The 19,951-nt window shown below is 37.1% G+C and overlaps 1 protein-coding gene across 1 annotated transcript; it reads left to right on the top strand.

Moving 5' to 3' along the window:
* Positions 1-343: 343 nt before the first annotated feature.
* Positions 344-19,737, top strand: LOC117928344 (nuclear poly(A) polymerase 4-like). The gene is made up of 4 exons (XM_034848240.1): positions 344-517; positions 13,651-14,275; positions 19,596-19,655; positions 19,712-19,737. The coding sequence occupies exons 1-4, from the start codon at positions 344-346 to the stop codon at positions 19,735-19,737; spliced, it is 885 nt and encodes a 294-aa protein (XP_034704131.1).
* Positions 19,738-19,951: the final 214 nt, after the last annotated feature.

Here is a 19,951-nt window from a genome sequence, read left to right as displayed (position 1 = left end):
TATGCCATGTTCTGGCACATATGGGTTTTCCTGCAGACCCTCATTCTGAGACCCGCCGCCATTGTCGAGAGAGCTTCTCTCTTGACCAATGGAATCATGTATTGCGCCATCAGCATTCCCCAAAACTTCCCGAGCCAAGGGAAGTTCCTCCACAGACCTTACCATCTATATTTGGTCCGTTCACTTCAGCTCCCTCGGAGCCCGTACCAGAGGCAACATCGTCTAATGCCCCACCTGCTGTTCCTCCTACCCTAGAGCCGCCCATTACTATCCCTGGTGCAGAGTATCGTGATTTGTTCGCTTCTTTCTAGACTCTGACCTGACCACTACTCAGACGGCCATTATGGAGCGGATGGACCACCTCCAGCTTCGGCAGGACCAACAGACTCTCATTCTCCGTGAGATTCAGCAGCACCTCGGTCTTTTGCCACCAGCTCCACCTGTTTCTCCTGTGCCCTCAGAGCCTTTTGCTCCATTTGATGATTTTGATCCAGCTGATAATGCTACACCTGTAGTGGTACCTTCCACAGTTGCAGCTGAGGACCCCTCCTATCCACCAGAGGAGCCTACTACTTGATCATACGATCACTCCTCTTTTTTTTTTTTTTTTTGTATCTATATTCTATGTTTTTGGATGTGATATATATTTTGGACCACTTTTATACTGGGATTGGATGTATTCCATGTTTATCTTGTATATTGTACTCTCTCAGTTTATATAGACATCTTCCTTTTTGTGTATTTTAGCTATTCCTTTTTATTTCCTCTACTCATCACTCTTATGATTTTTTTTCTTTTGCAACATGTGGTTTCTCCTGTCCATTCAGAGTCCCTTACTATGAGGAGGTATCACTTCCGCCCTTTTATTATCACTTGCTTTTGGAACATTGGGGACAATGTTCATCCTAGTTGGGGGGAGAGTTGAGGAAGTAATTTGTTGGATTTTTGGTTAGGTTATTTTGCTAACAAATTTTTGCAAACTCTCTTTGTTTCTCAAAGATAAATTCTCAAAAGTAAATGGGAGAAATTAAAATCTTATCTTATTGCCATAGTCTCAGAGTTTGTATTATGCTTATTAAAGTTGATAAATTGTTGAAGCTCCTTTTGATTTCAATCTTAAGTCTTCCACTCTAATCTTTTCACACATTGAACACATTAGATTCCAGTTTTAAGATGGAAAACTTTCTCACCCCCTAAACTTAGGAAATTTTCGACTTGGTGCCTTTGACCTCATTCTATTAGTGTTGGGACACCTTATAAAAAGCCAATGTGTCTTCCGTAAAAAAAAAAAAAAAAAAAAAAAAAAAAAAAAAAATTGCTTCACTTGCTTTGAACCCGAGCAAGGTTCGAGGGGTATATGGTGAAAATCTTTGAAGTCTGGTGCCCTAAGCCTTTATTGGTTGGGAGTCACCGACCTCACTGCTCGTTACATGGGTGGATGGGTGGAGTTAAAAAAAAAAAAAAAAAAAAAAAAGTGCGTTCTTAGCCTTTTATATGGGGGTTAGTGTTGCTAAAGTTAGAGAAAAACCTTAGTTGGGGGGAGAATATAGTTTGACATACTATAACTAGAAACTAAGCACCTTAACACTTAGATTTTTGTGGAAAATTAAGAGTTGGTCCTTTGGGAGTGGAAATGATTTTGATACTCAAATTTGCATAATGCCCACTCTTTGTATGTTGTGATAGGTAAGTTATTTGATGACTCTTGTTGATGATTGAGTTTTATATCCTTGACTTGCCATGTGAGAGTTTGATCCAATCATGCCACTTGATTATTTTTTGGAGTGATCAGCATGATTTTGTAAATTATTATATTATCTATTTTTCTTTCTTTTTCTCTCCTTCATTGCTAAGGGACTAGCAATGTGTCAGTTGGGGGGAGTGATTACTACCCAAAAAGTGTTATTTTGCGCCTTTAATTCATTATGTTTTAAGAACTTTTGTGTAGTAGTTCTCCATTTTTATTCCAATTGGCATGTTAAGGACCTAGCAATGACTTTTAATCATATTTGTGGCTAGTTTTAGTGTTTTAACAGCTTTTTGGATCATTAAGACAAGCCAAGTAAAGGAGAGAAGCAAAGAGGACAAACAAAGAAAGAAGCAGTTTTTGTAGCCGTGCACTGTCACTTTGGGAGGCTCTATTTTGTTCATCGTGCAAAATCACCTTTCAAAATCCCATATTCGGAACCGGCTCGGAATTTCTGACAAATCAAGTACCTATAGTGGTATATTGCCATTCGTATAAGGAGCTCAAAATGGCAAATTTCGCACTTTGTACTGTTCATGCAAGTGCGAATTTCGCACTAACCCATGCGAGTGCGAATTTCGCACCTTGTATTATTCATGCGACTTTGGTGCGAAATCTCCTCTGTTCTGACGACTCCACATGAGATCTTTTCTTTTGTATTTTTTGATGTAAATTCCTTTCTTATCCCTGTAATTAGCCAATCACCGGCTTTGCTTTGTAAAGACTATAAGAGGGGTGGAAATCATCTCTCGTGTGTGGACTTTTTTGTATATTTTACACTGAATGAAATTTTCCTCTGGGGGAAAAATACAGAGATCTCTTTGCTTTCCTTTTCTCTCTTCTATTTTCTTTTTCTTGGAAGCCAAACAACCTCTGAGGAAGTTTTCCTAGAGGATGAGAGGTTAAACCTTTGGTTTATTGGAGTGAAGAAAGCTAGTTGAAAAGTCCAGATGCAAAAGTGGAAAACTCTCGTGCCTTAAATACAGGTAGTTGGAGTTCATAAATGACTTTTAAATCTAAAGTTTTGCTTTAAATCCCTTAGAATCACTTTGAATGACCAATACATGATAAGTTTTTAGGTCTCTGTGGATACTTATTGCTAGATCCACATAAGACTATTAGTTATCATGTACGAGCCATTGAAAAGTGGCTCAAGGTGAAGACCCATAGTGTCTAAAGCCATTAATGGAACTTGACTACCATTTCTATTGACTTTTTATGGATTAAATCTTCATTGTTAAACCTATACCGGTTCGGGAAACAACCATCCTTTATGTTGTTGTCCCCAATACGAGGAGAAAAATCCGGAATTTCCTACTTTGCATTCTGAACTTGATCCTAGCAACCTTTAGCTCCGGGAGACTTTCTTTCTTCCATTTTTACCTAGTTCTATGTTAGTTTAGTTCCAAACACCACTTTCAAAACAAATTTTATTTTCTTTTAAGCTTTAAGTTTTTGACAAAGGAAATCATCAGATTCAATTTCTAATCTTGAGTCTATCACTGGTAGAGTGAAAACCCATCCCAGAGTTCGACCCTAGAGCTGCTATACTATAGTAGCTTTGCTATGCAAGTATAAGGTCATAGAATTTATAAACATTATTTGATTAAAATACCCAACTGGGCACGAATCAACTCCTCATTCTCCTTTCCGTTCATTAGATGGCTCTAATGCTAGAGACAAGCACCTCCAGGGCTCAAGACAAGCGCCCTACTAAGCCATCTCAACCTGAGCAGACGGAGGCTCGCCGAAAGGCGAGGTATGACATGGCCCTCTTCAGTTCGATCGAAGACTATTAGCACTACAAGCAAAAGTTCGCACAGAGGAAAGTCGTCCCAAGGAGAAATGTTAATTTCTCCCAACTTCAACACTTCGGGTTTGAGGGACTATTCGGTTGGATGGGATGGCTGCCAGTTGTGACGATTTCTAAGCCGATCTTCCCGACTCTGGTGCGTTCTTTTTATTCACGGGCGACCTATGGGCTTGGAGGACCGATATTGTTCATTGTGAGAGGATTTGAGATCAGATTGAGTCCCGAGAGTATCTACCGCATTCTTGACATCCCTTCAGTTGGACTCCGAGTGTATGAGGCCAAGGCGTGGCCCACTATGCCGGGATTCGAGCCTAGAGAGGTTATTCAGAGGTTGTGCGGACTCGCAGATGTCCAGGAGATGGGCAAACCATCGGCACACAGCCTGACCATGCCCAGCCGAGTCCTTCACCACATGATACGCTTAATATCTATTGCTACCGACTTCCATCAAGAGTAAGCCAATTCATAGAGAATATACGATTGCTTTAAGATCTCAATTATAGGTTAAAACCATTGTTAACTTTTGCATAAGCTCAATATTCTCTCAAGGTTGAGAGATAATATAGTATAACAGTTTGGTAAAGTCATGACTATATGATAATCTTACGTTATGACTCACCATAAGTTGAGAAAACAAAGGCTATGCTTAGTTAAGAAAAACACCCGAAAAGGGGGGGGGGGGTGAATTGGGTTTTTAAAATCTTTTCAATCACAACAAATTCAAACACAATATAAGTAAAGTAAAGAGATAGAGTTTAGAGAATTCAAACTTGGGTTTATAGTGGTTTGACACTTCCTTGCCTACGTCCACTCTCCTTAACCTTTTAACCGAGTGAGGGTTCCACTAATTTGAAGCTTCAACCAAGCTTCCAATCTTCTTACACTTGAATTTCGGCTCCAATGGGCTCTTACACAACCTCTTCAAGATTCAAACCTCTTGAAGGCTTTAACACTCATATTTTTATAAGATATAATCCCTCAACCTAACTTAAGGATAGCTCAAATACAAGACAAAGCTAGGATGACACACAAGAGTGCACTAAAGGATACGCAAGTGGTGATTTAATGCACTATGAAAGAAATGAGAGCTTTTTGATCAAGAACAGGTAGGTAGGCTATTATACAAGTGTTCTCTTCTCAATAAATGAAGTGGAGCTCTCTATTTATAGGTTTCTAAGTTCGGGAGTCAAAAAACAACAAAAGGTAACCTCGTCCGGTCGAGCTAGGGGTCGACTGGTTCACTAACCGTTGGAGCATTTAATGCATGACAGGTTACCGTTGCCTCAACCGGACCTCGACTGGTAAGAGAATCACCTCGAATGGGAAGAGAAGGCCACTGGGAGAGAAAGAAGGTTTTGGTGCATCCTCGACCAGACGAGCACAACCGGTCAACCGGTTCCTCAACCGGTTGAGCCTGTTGGCCATAGCCTCGACCGGTTGAGCCTTTCTGGCCCCACAAACCTATTTTTTTTATTCCTTTCTTTTCTAACACTTAGGCAAGGTCTTTAGGTAAATTATTAAGCCAATTATAAAACATTTTACCTAAGGTACATTAGTTAAAAACTCGGGTTTTAATGAAATCGAAGTTTTAAAGAATAAACCGAGTTTTTTAAGATGCATGAAACGTATGAAAATCCTAAGTGCACTTACGCATTCATCTTACATTAGTTTCCTATGATCACAAGTCTTCCAAGCGTCTCGATCTTGTATCCATTTGGTCATTTGATGAATTTTTGAGTTTATACTTGAGATTTTTAATCATTAAACCAATTAGTCACTTAACCATGGTTTGTTATCATCAAAACCCGATTAGGAGAACCCTTGGGCTAACAATCTCCCCCTTTTTTATGATGACAAACCTTGGTTATCTGGGAGAAAAAAAAATCTCCCCCTCAAACCAATCATGGATCAATCAAACGATTTTTAATAGGAAGCAATGTAAAACACGAAAATTTGAATAGGAAACAATGGATCATAAAAATATCATATCATATATATATAGAAACCTCACATGTACAAACAAGATAGATATGACAATGACATGCATGAGGGTCTCCTAGATCCTATATATTTCTCCCTCTTTGGCAACATAAAAAAGAAATGGAGGGGGAACTCGAGACAATCTCAAGGCTGAGGGGGTGGAGGAGGAAACACAAAGCGGAGGTAAGCCATCATCTCCTCATGCTGACTTGCCTAACGACTCTCAATGCGATCAATGCTCTATTGGAGATGCTCGAATGTAGCCTGCTGCTGATCCATACGCTCCTCTATGTGCTCAAATCTCTGCTAGAAGTGATCAAACAAAGAAGTGGCTCCAGTCTGATACTAATCCATGTGCTCCTCCATAAAGTAGAAGCGAGAGTCATGAACTAAAGCAAGCTCCTCCATACGAGTCCCAAGGGAGCTGATTTGAGCTGAGACATCCATCCAAGGCACATGATCAGGAGCGTGAGGTGCCTGAGATGGTAGCTCGATAAATGATGGCTGAGATGATGGTCCTGCTGTGTAAGATGGCTCAGTCATCATAGGCTTTGAGAAAGTGGCCTCAACATGAATGCCCTCTGACTGAGGTGGAGGCGGAATGTCAAGCTCGGGCCCTTTCTGCTTAAAGTCCCTCTGAGGGTCTAACCTATCCTCCATCTCTTTGATCCCGGCCTCCTCCTTTGCCTCGTGATGCATCTGTTCCTGTCCCGGGCCTGTCGCTCAGCTCTCCTAACCAAGGAGCCATCGGGTGCCTTCTCGAACTTCATGCGCCCCAAGGACTACTCATCATATGTGTCATAGCTAGTGGGGGCCTCGAAGTCCGTCTCTCTACTCAAGTCGACCCCGACATCCTTGAATACTCGGGTAAGGAAGCGGTCGTAGGGGAGTACTCGTGTTGTGCTCTCAACGCGGGAGATCATATGCATCATCAGATATCCCACGTGAATTCGTCTCCCGGTGAGAATTGAGTCCACAATAAATGCCTCAAGGTAGGAGACCTCGTCTCGATGTCCTCCTCGTGGCAATAAAATGCTCAATAGAAGCACCATGATATCTCATGGACTTTGAGATAGTGTGTCCTCTCAGGTGATCCTAAAGACGTCTAATGAAGAATTCTTTGTGCTCGCAATAATTCCTTTAGTGGAATTTGACATATGCTCTTAATAAGCTAAAGTTTATCATTTGATCACATAGTAGGAGGATTTGTAACTCAAGGATGATAGAAATAGTCTTAAAGGCCTATGAAAGACCAATTCATAGAAGGCTACATATAGTGGATAGTAGGTCATGAGCTCGAGCATTTGAGGTCTCATTGTTATATATAGAAGGTACTAGAGTGCAATTGACTCTTTGTCATGAAATGTTGAGTTACTTCATAATCGGATTATGAGGGAGCTAGTATTATCCTATGGCTCTTAGTGGTCTATGCTTGAGCTCATATTCTTTGAAGGCACAATTTATGATAGATGAATTTTTAATTCACTTATGTGCATAAAAGCATTTTGATAATTACATAAGGTTGCATAAGGGTAAATAAGCAATATCTTTGGATTAAACTAATTAACTAATTTGATTCTATGGGTTAGTTAATCACTTCACAACCCTTTTGGGCTAAATTAAGTGACTTAAGCCCATGATGGACGTGGACTCGCATTTTTCACAGGCATTCCCACTCAATGACAAGACTCACTTTTTAGTGTGAAAAAATTATTTTAAAAAAAAGTGGAGTTGCTACTTATTTTATTTTTTTTAAAGGGAAAACAAAATAAGAAATAAAACCTCAAAAGTGACTCCTTATTTGGAAAAACATATCTTTGAAAAACCAAGTCTAAGTCCAAGGGTCAAGTTACCTATTGGGAATGTATAGTTATAAGTTGTAACATCTCTGTAAGCCCTAATAACAGGTCTGTACTAATCAAGTTGAGGTAATTATGGCAATTGGTCAATTAATCATAGGTACTAAGAATCTAAGTAAATAAACTAAGCAAGAATGATAATTAAATGATGACATACTAAGAGAATAATTGCACAAGGCATGCATATTAATGAAAACAAACAAATAGAAAAATAAAAAAATTTACCTTATTAGCAAGCTAACCGCTTCCATAAAACAACAAGGATTAGCTCATGAACATACCATACCACAAGTCCCATAACATACAACATGCACCTAATTCAAATAAAAAATTAAATAAATAATAATATGGAAACTGTGCAAAGCAAGATGGAACAATCGCGAGAATATTTAAAAGCAAGATAAACACTCACGAGAATATTTAAAAGTAAGATAAACACATCAATGTAAGCAAGTAAATAGGGAAAAGAAGAACCATACCTTGATAATATAAAGCGCTTTCATAAAACAATGAGGTTAGTTCAACAAATAATAATGAACACAAAAGAAGAGGCAAGAGACAATAATCAAGTTTGAAGAAAAGTAATCATTAATACACTCTCAAAATGAAATTGAATAAAATATCAAAAAGGTAAATAGGACACAAAAGAAAACTCATTTATCATGTACAATATATCTACAATGTGACTTAAGAATAAAAAAGTTAAAAATATTCACAAGGAAGTTGAAATCTTAAAAACATGCAAAACAATCAGAAATAGGGCAAAATAAGGACACGCAAAAGATAAATCTGAATAAAATTCCCAAAAAATGATAAATAAAAAAAATCAATTCATTCTAAATATATCTAGAATATTATACAATATACAAATTAACTTAATCATGTGCCATGTAATACTAAATTTAATCACATTCAAATCACTCTACTCAACTTTCAGTAATAGGTCCGTACAAAGGTGTATACAAAATAATTTCAAATAAAATAATTAGGTAAGTTATTTCAACAAAAGAAAAAAAAATCCACATCTTCCTTTATGAGTCTAGAACAAAAATTGTTTAATTTTCCAAACCATATGTCATTTAATACCATATTTCAACAAATTACAAATTGATGGGAAAAAATGGCAAATTTCTTAAGCTTGCAAATATTAATTTATTTGACTAACTTAGGAGAGTGATAAAATCTGGCCAAATTTTGTACAACATATTTAAAATGCCTAGAGTTATATAAAAATTAATTGAAAAGCCAAATCATACATAGAACATATTAGAAACTAAGAAAACCCCCTAAACATAGAATAGGTCCAAAATAGTAGGTACAAGAAGATGAAATTATTTCTTCCAATTGAAAAATCCCTTTTGAGTGAAACAAGGTTCTAAAGTATCATTTAACAAATCTAGATTAAGAAAAAAAAATCAAAATGAATTAAAAAAAAAGGTCAAGAAACAATTTAATTTTACAAATACAATTAAGGTGTCCAAAACAGTGTTGAAATGGGACCTATGTAAAAACTAATTTAAATCATTGGCTTAGAAAAAGGTTTCAAACTCAGAAAAAAAAAAAAAATTCATTTGGTACATTTAGGAAGTTAGAAACATCATTGAGGTGTGAAAATAATTTTAGAAAAGCCCTAAGCAATTTGATTATAATTTAACAATTTGTTAATAAGTGGGATACAGAGTAATAGTAGAAAAGTTTGAAAACATTGAATGTAAGGGATTCACCCAAATCCCTATTTGGCATCCATGAATTAAATCTATTCTTCCCTAACCTCCCATGATCATGATTAACCTCATGAAGGCTAGAGACTCATTTGATTATTTTGAAGCCATAAATTTTATTCATATATGAAAAACAAAAATCAATGAAAATCAATAGAAGTTATGCATGCCAAATGAAAGTGGAAGCATGATTTTTGAAGATAGATTTCTCACAACCTAAGTAACCTAAGATAAATAAGAAAAAAAATTGTAGATCAAATTTTTGGAAGGCTAGATTGAAAAACATTTTTGAAATCACTAATTAATACAAAGAAACTCATAGAATTACACATCAAAACAAGAAACTTCTAAGTGTGAGGTATGTGTGTGTTGAAAATTGTTGAAAACATGCTAAGCTGTGTGTGTAAGTGTGTAAATATAGCTAATGTGTGTGTGTATTCATAGTGGCCTTATGGCTACAAATGAAAGAGTGATCAACACTAAATCAAATAAATAAAAACAAAGTTAAAATAAGAATAAAATCATAAAACTAATTTACACAAAGTCTTATTTCATAAATTTTCCCAAGGCTTAATTTAGGTGATGAATCAAAAGAAACTTAGGAAAAAAAAAAAAAGAATTGTAATCATAACGAAAATAATAGAAACTAAATCAATAAATTCACAATAAAAAAAATCATTTCAAACATATTTTCACATGAAATCACAACTAATCTAGAGTACATCACTATCAAAATTTGGCATGAATTCACAAAAAAAAAAAAAAAAAAACATCTCAATTAAATTTCAACACTTTTGTGTGACCTATACATCCACATCCAAGAAAAACATTAAATCTATATTCGATCATGAGAGAAAAAAAAAATGGAAAATTTAAGAGATGAATAACAAGATGCACAAAAAAAATAACAAGGACTTTCCCAAAATTCTTCTCCTCTAAAAAAAAAATGATACCTTTTGTCTGTCTTTCTTTATTCAAGATTTCACCTTTTCTTCTCAAGATGTATTTTTTTTTCTTCAAGAATAATTGGTGGCAGCCCTATTCTCCTTCTCCAATGGCAACCCTCAATCTCCAAGAATCTAAAAATCCATGTGCCTCCTCTTAATGACGTGATCCTCTCTTTAAGTTAATCCTATACCTAAACATTGTCACCAATTTTTCTCATTACTAATTATTGATCTAGGAAAAATTTTCAACAGACGAATTATAGCCCTTTCTCTTATGTTTCCATAACTTTAAGAATCACCTTATTCTAATATCTACAACGAAATTTATGCCCAAAATACTAAAGCATGTTCAACATATAATGGGAAAGCTCACTTGAAGTTTGTCATGAAATTTAATCCTTGATAACAATTGATTCAATAAGACTTTTCAAAATATAAATTGTAGCCCTTTCTTTTAGCTTTTGATAGCTTTAAGAATTAATCATCTCATTGCGATATCTATAGCAAAAGTTATGCCAAAAATATTAAAACTTGTTCAACATATGACAATAAAGCCCTCATACTCTCTCTCAATCTCCATGGCAATTTGTGAGTGTATTCTCCAAAAGTCTTTCCATAATTCAAACTTTCCATCTCAAAAAAACAATGCATCATACTCCCAAAAGTCTTCCATTCCAACGAATCTTATTCCCAAAAAGTCTTCTATTTTCCTTTTAAGAGCTCTCTTAATTTTAAAATCCAAGAAAATTTTCAATTTTAAAAAACCAAAGAAAAATACCAAATTTAAAATTCAACGAAAAATATTAATTTTAAAATCCAATAAAAACCTCAATTTTAAAAACCAAAGAAAAATCTAATTTTAAAATCCAAATACAAGTTTCAATTTTAAATCCAAAGAAAATCTCAATTTTAAAATCCAAAGAAAAATCTCAAAGGTGTGAAACAATCTCAAAGGTCATGAGAATCTCTAACTCTCAATATAAAAAATCCAAAGTCAAACTCCAAGCACATGCCATGTGCCTAAAAGCTTCCTAAAATGCATCTAGATAAACTATCCTAAAATGCACTTAGATGAACTAACTTAAAGTGTACCTAAATATAATGAATTAAAGTGCAACTAAGATGAACTATCATAAAGTGCAACTAAGTGAATTAAACCTAAAATGTAACTAAGTGAATTAAACTAAAGTACATCTAAGTGAGCTAAACTAAAGTGTATCTAAGTGAGTTAAACTAAAGTGCAACTAAGTGAGCTAAACTAAAATATATCTAAATGAACTAAGTGAGCTAGACAAAATATACAACTAAGAATTAGAATCAATAATGCAATAAAATTTAAAGAAACAATTCCAAACTCAAAAATTAAGACCACATGCAATCATAATCAAAAATAAAATATGAACTCAAAATTAAAAATCACTAATGCACTAAAAATTAAAAATCATTTATACACTAAAAATTGAATAGCAAACCAAAATTCATCATCGCTTAAAAGCATGCAATAAAAAACAAAAACAATTCTAAAGCACCAAAAACAACAAAAACTGAATAAAATAAGGACTCACTAGAAAACAGGCTCCTAAATTAGAACTAAAGTCACTAAAACACACACACACACACATTAGGAATCCATATAATCCCTCAAAGATACATCTCTAAAAAAAGTCTAAAAATAGTGATAAGGTGAGTAACAAGAAACCACCAATGAAGACATAATAAAAGTTTAGCAATAGTTCCTAAGTGTACAATGAGAGTCTACAATAGGCTTAAGTCACTTAATCCCAATAAGAAACCTATATATACCCCTCTTAAGGGTTAGAGCTTCAGTTTTTTTGTCTCTCCCTTCCATCTAAAGAAAGAAAACCCTAACTTTCAACTTAAATATCTCCACCATCTTTGTGCCTAAACTTAAGAAAAAGTAATCAAGTGGAAGACTATTGTGTTTACGAGATCATAAGCAATTTTGGAGTATTTCTATACCAACATGAATAAATTTAAGAACATAAGGATTGTAGGTATTTTAATAATCTCTTGATATTTGGTATGATTATGTAGACCCTCCATTTTGTCTTTCTAGCATATGTCTTATTATGTGTTCGTTTGGTACTTTACAACAATTCCCTAGTGGCCCACTATTACTCATGTAGCTTATATTTTATGAGCCACCTTGGAAACTCTGATTGAGAGATTTATTTAACCCCATTGTAACCTTTGGCAACCCTAATTTAGACTTAGGCATTGTCCTAAACATCTTAGACACCTTCCAACTTGCACACATTCACCCTGGATTAGGCATTATCGTCCTAAACACCCTAGGCACCACTTTAGGCCCATCTAGGCATACTGGGCCCATTTAGATGTGTTTTGCCAACTTAGGCTCACTTAAGCCCACCTAGGCTCACCTGGGCCAATTTTGGCACACCTTGGCCCACTTAGGTTTACCTAGTCTTGCTTAGGTCACATTTTTGGCACATCTTGCATGTCTCACGTGGCTTTCATGGCTTACATGGCTCATTTTTGTAAAATCACATGATTTGACTTTTTATTATTATATTTTTGTTTATTTTATTTATTATCTTGTCTATTTCCTCATTTAGTTTATTTTCCTATTATTTTGTCGTTTTTTTGTAGTACTTGTCTTTACTTATCTATTTTAATTTAATAATTTTGTTTTAATGTTTTATTTTTTTTTTTATTTGTATTTGTATTTTTATTTTTATTTTATTACTATTATTATTATTATTATTATTATTATTATTTACTTAATTATTTTATTCATTTAATTTGTTTATTTATTTTATAATTTTCGGAAACACCAAGGGATTCATTCATTAAGTCTAATTTTCATTATGCTTTAGTAGGGAAACTCACCAAAGATATCAGAACTCTGCCCGAATTCAGATCGACGTCCGCATTTTCCCACCGTTTTCGCTCGTTCTCTCTCTTTTTTTCTCATCCCTTTGAACTCACCTTTCTCTAGGGTTTCGTCTCTTTTTTTCCTATTTTTTGTCTCTAGACCTTTTGCTTTCGCTATCGAGAGGGTGTTGCCTCTATCTGCTCTCAAGTTTGCACTCTCTATGCTGTAGGATTTCCATTTTTATCAATTCGGTTTGATTTTCTTGGTTTTTTGTTTCAATGTTTGGTCGTGGCTATTTAGGGTTTCGTTTGTCAATTTTCGTTGATTCTTGCGGTGAAGGGTTCGTTTTTTTATGGCGACGCCTCCGATCTTGGTTTCTTGGATTCTAGGGTTCAAAGGATTAGGTTGATTTTGGCGTTTTTTGGGGTTTGGGTTTGGATATAGGTGTAGGGTTTGATATTATTTCATTTTTATTTTTATTTTTAGTTTTAGTTTTTTGGGGTTTTGTTTTGTGTCGATATGGTGAGTTCAAAGGGGTTGGGGGATTCGCCGCCTTGGCAATCGGTGAAACAGTATAGCGTGATGAAGCCGATATCTATTGCGAGGCTGACTAAGGCAAATATTTAGAAGAGTTTGGAGTTGGAAAAGTTTTTGGTGGATGTCGAGCTTTATGAGAGAAAATAAGAAGCAATTAAGATAATAGAGGTTCTTGATCGGTTTGGGCAGATTTTAAAAGATTGGATGAAGCAGCTGACACGTTTGAGAGGGTACACAGACCGGATGGTGGAGGATGCAAATGTTGTGTTATTTACTTTTGGTTCCTATCAGCTTGGGGTGCATGGTCCTAGGATTGACATAGACACTTTATGTATTGGGCCATCATATGAGAGTTGGGAGGAGGATTTCTTCTTTATATTGCATAATATCTTGGCAGGCATGGAAGAAGTTACAGAACTACAGCCAATTCTAGATGCACATGTTCTAGTGATGAAATTTAAGTTTGATGGAATATCAATTGATCTTCCTTATGCGAGTATCTCTCTTTTGGTTGTGCCAAAAGACTTGGACATCTCTGATTTGTCTGTACTATACAATATGGATGAGCCCACTGCTCGAAGTCTTAATGGTTGTAGAGTTGCAGATCAAATCCCTATGCTTGTTCCAAATGTTGAGCATTTTTGCACAATACTGCGATGTTTAAAATTTTGGGCTAAAAGGCGTGGTGTTTATTCCAATGTTACTGGATTTCTTGGTGATGTTGTAACTATACTGGCATGGGCATGTCTATCGCACGCCCATAAGGTGGATATAATGCTACCTTTCTATGACTGCATCCAGAGGGAGCAGATCAGTGAGTTGGAGTTAATCACCACATATGAATCATATTATGATAGAAATTGGGTCCCTACCATTGCATATCAAGGAGTGGTTTTGGGAATTCCTGTGATTTTTATTCAACCATCCAACCACTTCTTTAAAGGGCAATATGTATATGGCAGTTCATACAATGAATTGGAGGCTTATCTATATTTTAGTTGTGCTTGCCTTGAATGGATGTAGGTGACTGGGACATAGCCTAATATCATTCATATCCACAAATTGGCGACTCCACTAGGGATTTTGAGGATCAAGCTTGAATACTAGTCGAGAAAAATATAGCGTTTAATTGGTCGATTAGAGGGTACCCCTTTTTAAGCAAGGTAATCTGATTTGCTCTCTTGTTTGGTATGCTATCTTAACATGTTTGGTTGTCTTAAATGATCACTTGATTGCTTGCTCACTTTAACATGATTCACTCTCACATATGCTAGTTAGGACTTTGTTTTTATGATACCAATCTGCTTGGTATGACTGCTTGATGCGACAACCCCTGCTTCTACATGATTGTATGATTTCTTGTCTCTGTTTACTATCTCATTTTAGATCTTAGGTTTTTCGGATGCACCCACATCCTTCATTGTGCACTTTAGATTATCCCTGGGTGTTGAGAGATGGGAGAGTCTTCACCATTAGGAAACCCCCTGGGAAAGCGAGGAAGTGCATGTGTAGAGGTAATGACCACCTAGCATGGAAGCACCCCGTCTCCTTAGAGATGTGCAGAGGGTTGCGTACCGTCGAAGGGTACGATCACTTCTGTTAGGGATCTTTTAACCCATCCATTTTATCTTATGGAGTCACCTTAACCTTGTAGGCTAGCCTAGGTCCAATTAAGATTTCATTCTTACACGTGGGTGCATCTATGGACCTTCAAAGCTGTCTTAGTCACAATTGGGTTCAGTTATCCCCTCCGTAGTCTCCTTTTGGTGTGATCAGAGATAGGTATTAGATTGAGTACATTTGGGTTATATTTTTGCGCACTTATCAATTGGTTCCTATAGAGTCACCTTCGTACTACACCTTATCCAGTGTTTCTATATTTGTAGGAGGGTTTACCGTGACCAATCTAAATTCACCTTCGTGGATTAGAGTTGGAGGTAGATTGGCCAGAGTATTAGATCAATCAGACCAAAGATCAGATCAGAGGGATATGGACTCACAAATAGTTATCGTTGACTAGTTTGTTACAGCCACGGCTTCGATCCAAGAAGCTTTAGCTAGCCTTGGCCAGAGGATAGATGGGCAGTAGGCCCAATAGGTCCTTGTTCAAGAGAGTGCCCAGTTTGATACTACAGTACTACCACCCCTCCACCTAGTCAATGACGACTACAACTTATACCTTTCACTCTATATAGTCAGACCAAGGTTGCCTCGCCTCCTGTCACATTGCCTATCTCGACCTCAGAGGACCCACATGCACGTATGGATAGACTTGAGTAGAGGTTGAGGCAAATGAGGGCTTCAGACGAAGATATTAGGTGGGAGGATTTTGATGGAGCACCAATGGCTAGTTTGCCGGCTAAGTTTAGGATGCCTGAGATAGAGATATACACGGGCATAGGTTGCCCTCGCATCCATTTGAGGCTCTATAGTACGATTATGAGGGCCTATAGACTGGATAAGGCCTAGATGGTTATGCTTTTCCATATGTCCCTGAGTGGTGCAACACAACATTGGTTTACTTTATTGGATGTATCACACTGTCGAACTTGGGATGATCTGGCCCAGGAGTTTTTGAGACAGTTTGCATTTAACATTGTCATTGATGTCTCGAGGAGAGAGTTAGAGGCTTTGAGATAGAGGCTAGAGGAGTCAATCACCTCATTTATTTCCCGCTAGAAGGAGAAGATTTTACAAATTATTGATTGTACTTTAGAGAATGAGCAAATTAGTATGATCATGAGAAGCTTACAACCTAAGTTTGTTAGGCACTTGATGGGATTTCCTCATACCTATTTTGGACCTTTAGTACAAGTTTTATATGGTATAGAGGAGGGCATAACTAGAGGATTATGGCCCAAGTCTTCCCCTACTGACTCTAAGGGGAATAAGCCTTTAGGAAGACAAAGATTAGAAGATGTTGATGTTATCAATTCAAAAGTGATGAGACCTCCTAGACGCTATCAGGCAGTTTGGCAGACTTTTGGATTCTACTACCCACCATCACCTTATGTGCAGTATAGGCCACCTGCTCCCTCTAGGCCCATGACTCCCACTTATCTACATCCAATCTCATTGCATGTTTTTGTTGCACATGTCACAGAGAGACCTCCTACCCCATACACTCGGTCTCGAGCCCCGCAGACCACTACTTATGTGCAAAGACCATCACGTCATTTTGCCCAGTTGTCTATGCCTTTGAGTCGAGCTTTTCAAAAGCTCATGGAGGGTGGATTATTAACTCCATTGGCACTCAAGCCAGTACCTTAGCCAGTGTCGCATTGCTTCAAATTAGACTTACACTGTTCTTATTATTAGGGACCAGGGCATGACACGGACCACTACAGCGCTCTGAGACATGCTATACAGGATTTGATAGACCAGGGTTTGGTTAACTTAGGATAACAAAGTGTAACCACTAACCCTCTTCCCGCCCATTTTACACATTCAGTGTCTCCACCTCTAAGAGATATCCATCACGTAAACCTTATAGAGGATGACAATATACATATGTTAAGTTGGGATGATGGATTACCCAAGTTGATTATTTTGCATGACAGTTGTGAGGTTGATGGGGTTTCATTGGGTCCCTAGGTTCCCACACCATTCAGTTTGATCCCAGATGGGGCGTCGTTCCAATTGACTCATTCTATACCTTTGGTTATCAGACACCAGGATACCTTTGTCTCGTTCACTTTGTGGCCAAAGGATGATGATTCAGAGGGGAGAGATATACAGATTATGACTCATAGTAGGAGGATAGCTCAACCACCACCACTAGCATTCAGGTCATTTAAGGGTGCAGTCTCTCATGAGAAGGTTAGGAGAGAGGATGATGAGGTTTTGAGACAGTTACGGAGCATTCAAGCTCGTATTTCTTTTTGGAGTTTATTAATGATTACTACTCAAAAAGTGCTATTTGATAGCTTATAATTAATCCTTTTAAACACTTTTGAGTAGTAGTTAGTGCCTTTTAACCCAATTAGCATGTTAAGGCTCCTTGCAATCAATTCTAATCAAATTGTGTAAGTTTTGGTGTTTTTGTTAGTATTTTGATCACCAAAGCATTATGAGATTGAGGAGAGTTATTTGGAATCCTTGGAAAAGAATGGGAAGCTTAGAGGCATGAAGAATCAAAGCTTTGAAGCACTTTTGCCATAAACAAGTCTGGAATGCAAGGGAAAGCAAAGAGAATCCAGCCATGAAGCATTCTTGATGACAGTCACTACAGCCACTTTTGGAGCACTTTCTGAAGTCCAAATTATGCATGCTATATGTCATTTGAAAGCTTAGGAAGTCAACAATCCAATGCTTTAAATTGTGTGCAATTCGAAGTTGAAATGAGGAAGTTACAGCCTTTGGAAGATGACTGCTCCAAACTGAAGGAAGGATTCAGCAAAGTGTTGCGAAATCAGCCTTCTGTTGCGGAATCATTTCGCAACACTTTTGCACAGTGCTATGGATTTTCCCTGAAGCTTCACGCCATGATGGAAGCCAAACACCACAAGATATAAGCCAGCTTCGCAAAGGTGTTGAATCAGTCTTTTGCTGCAAAGAAATTTCGCAGCCTTTCTTGTGCACCTGCGAAATTTCGCAGACCTCACTTTTCACCTGCGAAATGGTCCTTAGTGCTTCCCGATATTTGTAACCGACACTTGGAGATATTTTTCATTAGATTTTTGTTGTCTAATTCCCCAAATTCTCCTTGTAAGCCACCAATTATAGGATTCCTTAGCTTTTAAGTTAGGAATTTGGCTAAAATATCCATGTAATAGCTGAGTATGTAATTTTTGGCATAAATATAGCCCGAGGAGCCTGTTCTGAGGGTGATGAACCTTTTGTAAAAGTTTCAAAGGAAGAAAAATACAGAGCTTGAGCTCTGCTTTACCTTCTCACTTTGATTGTGTTTTTTACTTATTTACTAAGTTATGCACTCTCTGAGGAGTTTTCCCCAGAGAATGAGTAACTAAACCTTTTAGTTCCTTGGAGTTAAGGTTGCTGGGAAAGGTTCCAAGTGCAAGAATCAGAAGCTTTGTGGTTTCAGCTAAGAATGAAGAGAAAGTGTGTCCCGTGAATGGTTTCTAATGTTTTTAGTTAACTTAAAATGCCTTGGAGTCACCTGGGCCAACACTTGGTAAGGCAAGTGATCTCTAACCATGGAGATGCACTAGTTTACCCCTTGCGAGCCTCTGGTAGGTGACTTGAAGGTAGGATTTTCTAGAATAGCCAACACTTGATAAGCTTTTGGACTCTAAGGAGACATCCATTAGTTATCTCTTGCGAGCTTTTGAGGGGTAATCCAAGGTTAAAGATCACCTTGAATGGTAAAGGCTAAGTGAGAGGCTCAAACCATTGCAAGTTGCATCAGTGAGAGAATTAGAGCTGAAATCCAATTGAGGGATGCATTTGTGCAGCACCTGTTAGAGAATTGATTTTATCTTAATTCTCTAATGTGAGGAAATGAACCAACTGACTGGAGCTATGCTTTTGCATGAGGAACCTCCCCTGTAAACCTGAATCTCCAAGGAATGCTTTTCTTCTTAAGTAATTTTCATCACTTGCTGTGTTGTTAACCTAAGCTTAACCCTTTTTCAACCAAAGTTTGTGTTTTATTTCTTAAGCTAATCTTGAAATGAAACAGCACCAATTCACTTTGAATTGGTATCATTTTCAATTGAGTATCCTTCCCAGTGAACGATCCTAGAGCCACTATGCTATAATAGTTTCTTCTTTGCTACCCTAGTTCATAGTGTAATAGGTATAAATTTTGTTGATTACTCCCGCCATCAAGGAGCACCAGCTGGACACGAATCAGCTGAGACACCAATTAGGCATGAATCAATTAACATCATCCAGTACTCATAGAGATGCTTTGATTCGAGCCTTGAGTTAGATCAGGGTAGAGACTACCACTACTCTAAAGAGATTGATTCATATGGTGACGACCGATAGGGCCACTTGCATTGTGTTTTCAGATGACGATTTGTTGTCTGAGGGTTTAGACCACGTACGCCCTCTATATATTACAGTTGGTTGTTCAGGCCATAGAGTTCCATCTGTCCTGTTAGACAATGGCTCAACCTTGAATGTTTGCCCTTTAACCACTACTATAGCCTTTGGTTTTGCATCTTCAGATTTTGGTCCTTCTACTCAGACAGTCATCGCGTATGATAACACTAAGAGGGAGGTTATGGGTACCTTGGTGATAGATTTACTGATTGGTCCAACTACATTTTCTACTTTGTTCCAGGTTTTGAGGATTTCTACATCCTTTAACCTGCTACTAGGTCGACCTTGGATTCATAGAGTTGGAGCTATTCCTTCTTCCCTTCATCAGAAGATGAAGTTCATTCATGATGGGCAGATCATCATGATACAGTCTACCAGAGATATGTTTGCCTTTTTCCAGCTAGTACTTCAGATCAGTCACAATGAGAATGACCTATTTTTTATTAGGTTTACTTTTGATGAGATATAGACTCTTGAGATT

The sequence above is a fragment of the Vitis riparia genome, chromosome 13 (genome assembly GCF_004353265.1).
Source record: "Vitis riparia cultivar Riparia Gloire de Montpellier isolate 1030 chromosome 13, EGFV_Vit.rip_1.0, whole genome shotgun sequence".
In the NCBI taxonomy this organism is placed as follows: Eukaryota; Viridiplantae; Streptophyta; class Magnoliopsida; order Vitales; family Vitaceae; genus Vitis; species Vitis riparia.
Note: the sequence above shows the minus strand (reverse complement) of the source record. Positions and strands in the feature narration are given on the sequence as shown.

Excerpts from the sequence above, each read along its gene's own strand:
- LOC117928344 (XM_034848240.1), top strand. The coding sequence starts at position 344 with ATGGAGCGGATGGACCACCTCCAGCTTCGGCAGGACCAACAGACTCTC. Across the intron at positions 14,276-19,595 it reads CATCCAGAGGGAGCAGATCA|ATTTTGGTCCTTCTACTCAG; the intron begins GTGAGTTGGAGT and ends TTGCATCTTCAG. Across the intron at positions 19,656-19,711 it reads CACTAAGAGGGAGGTTATGG|GTTTTGAGGATTTCTACATC; the intron begins GTACCTTGGTGA and ends ACTTTGTTCCAG.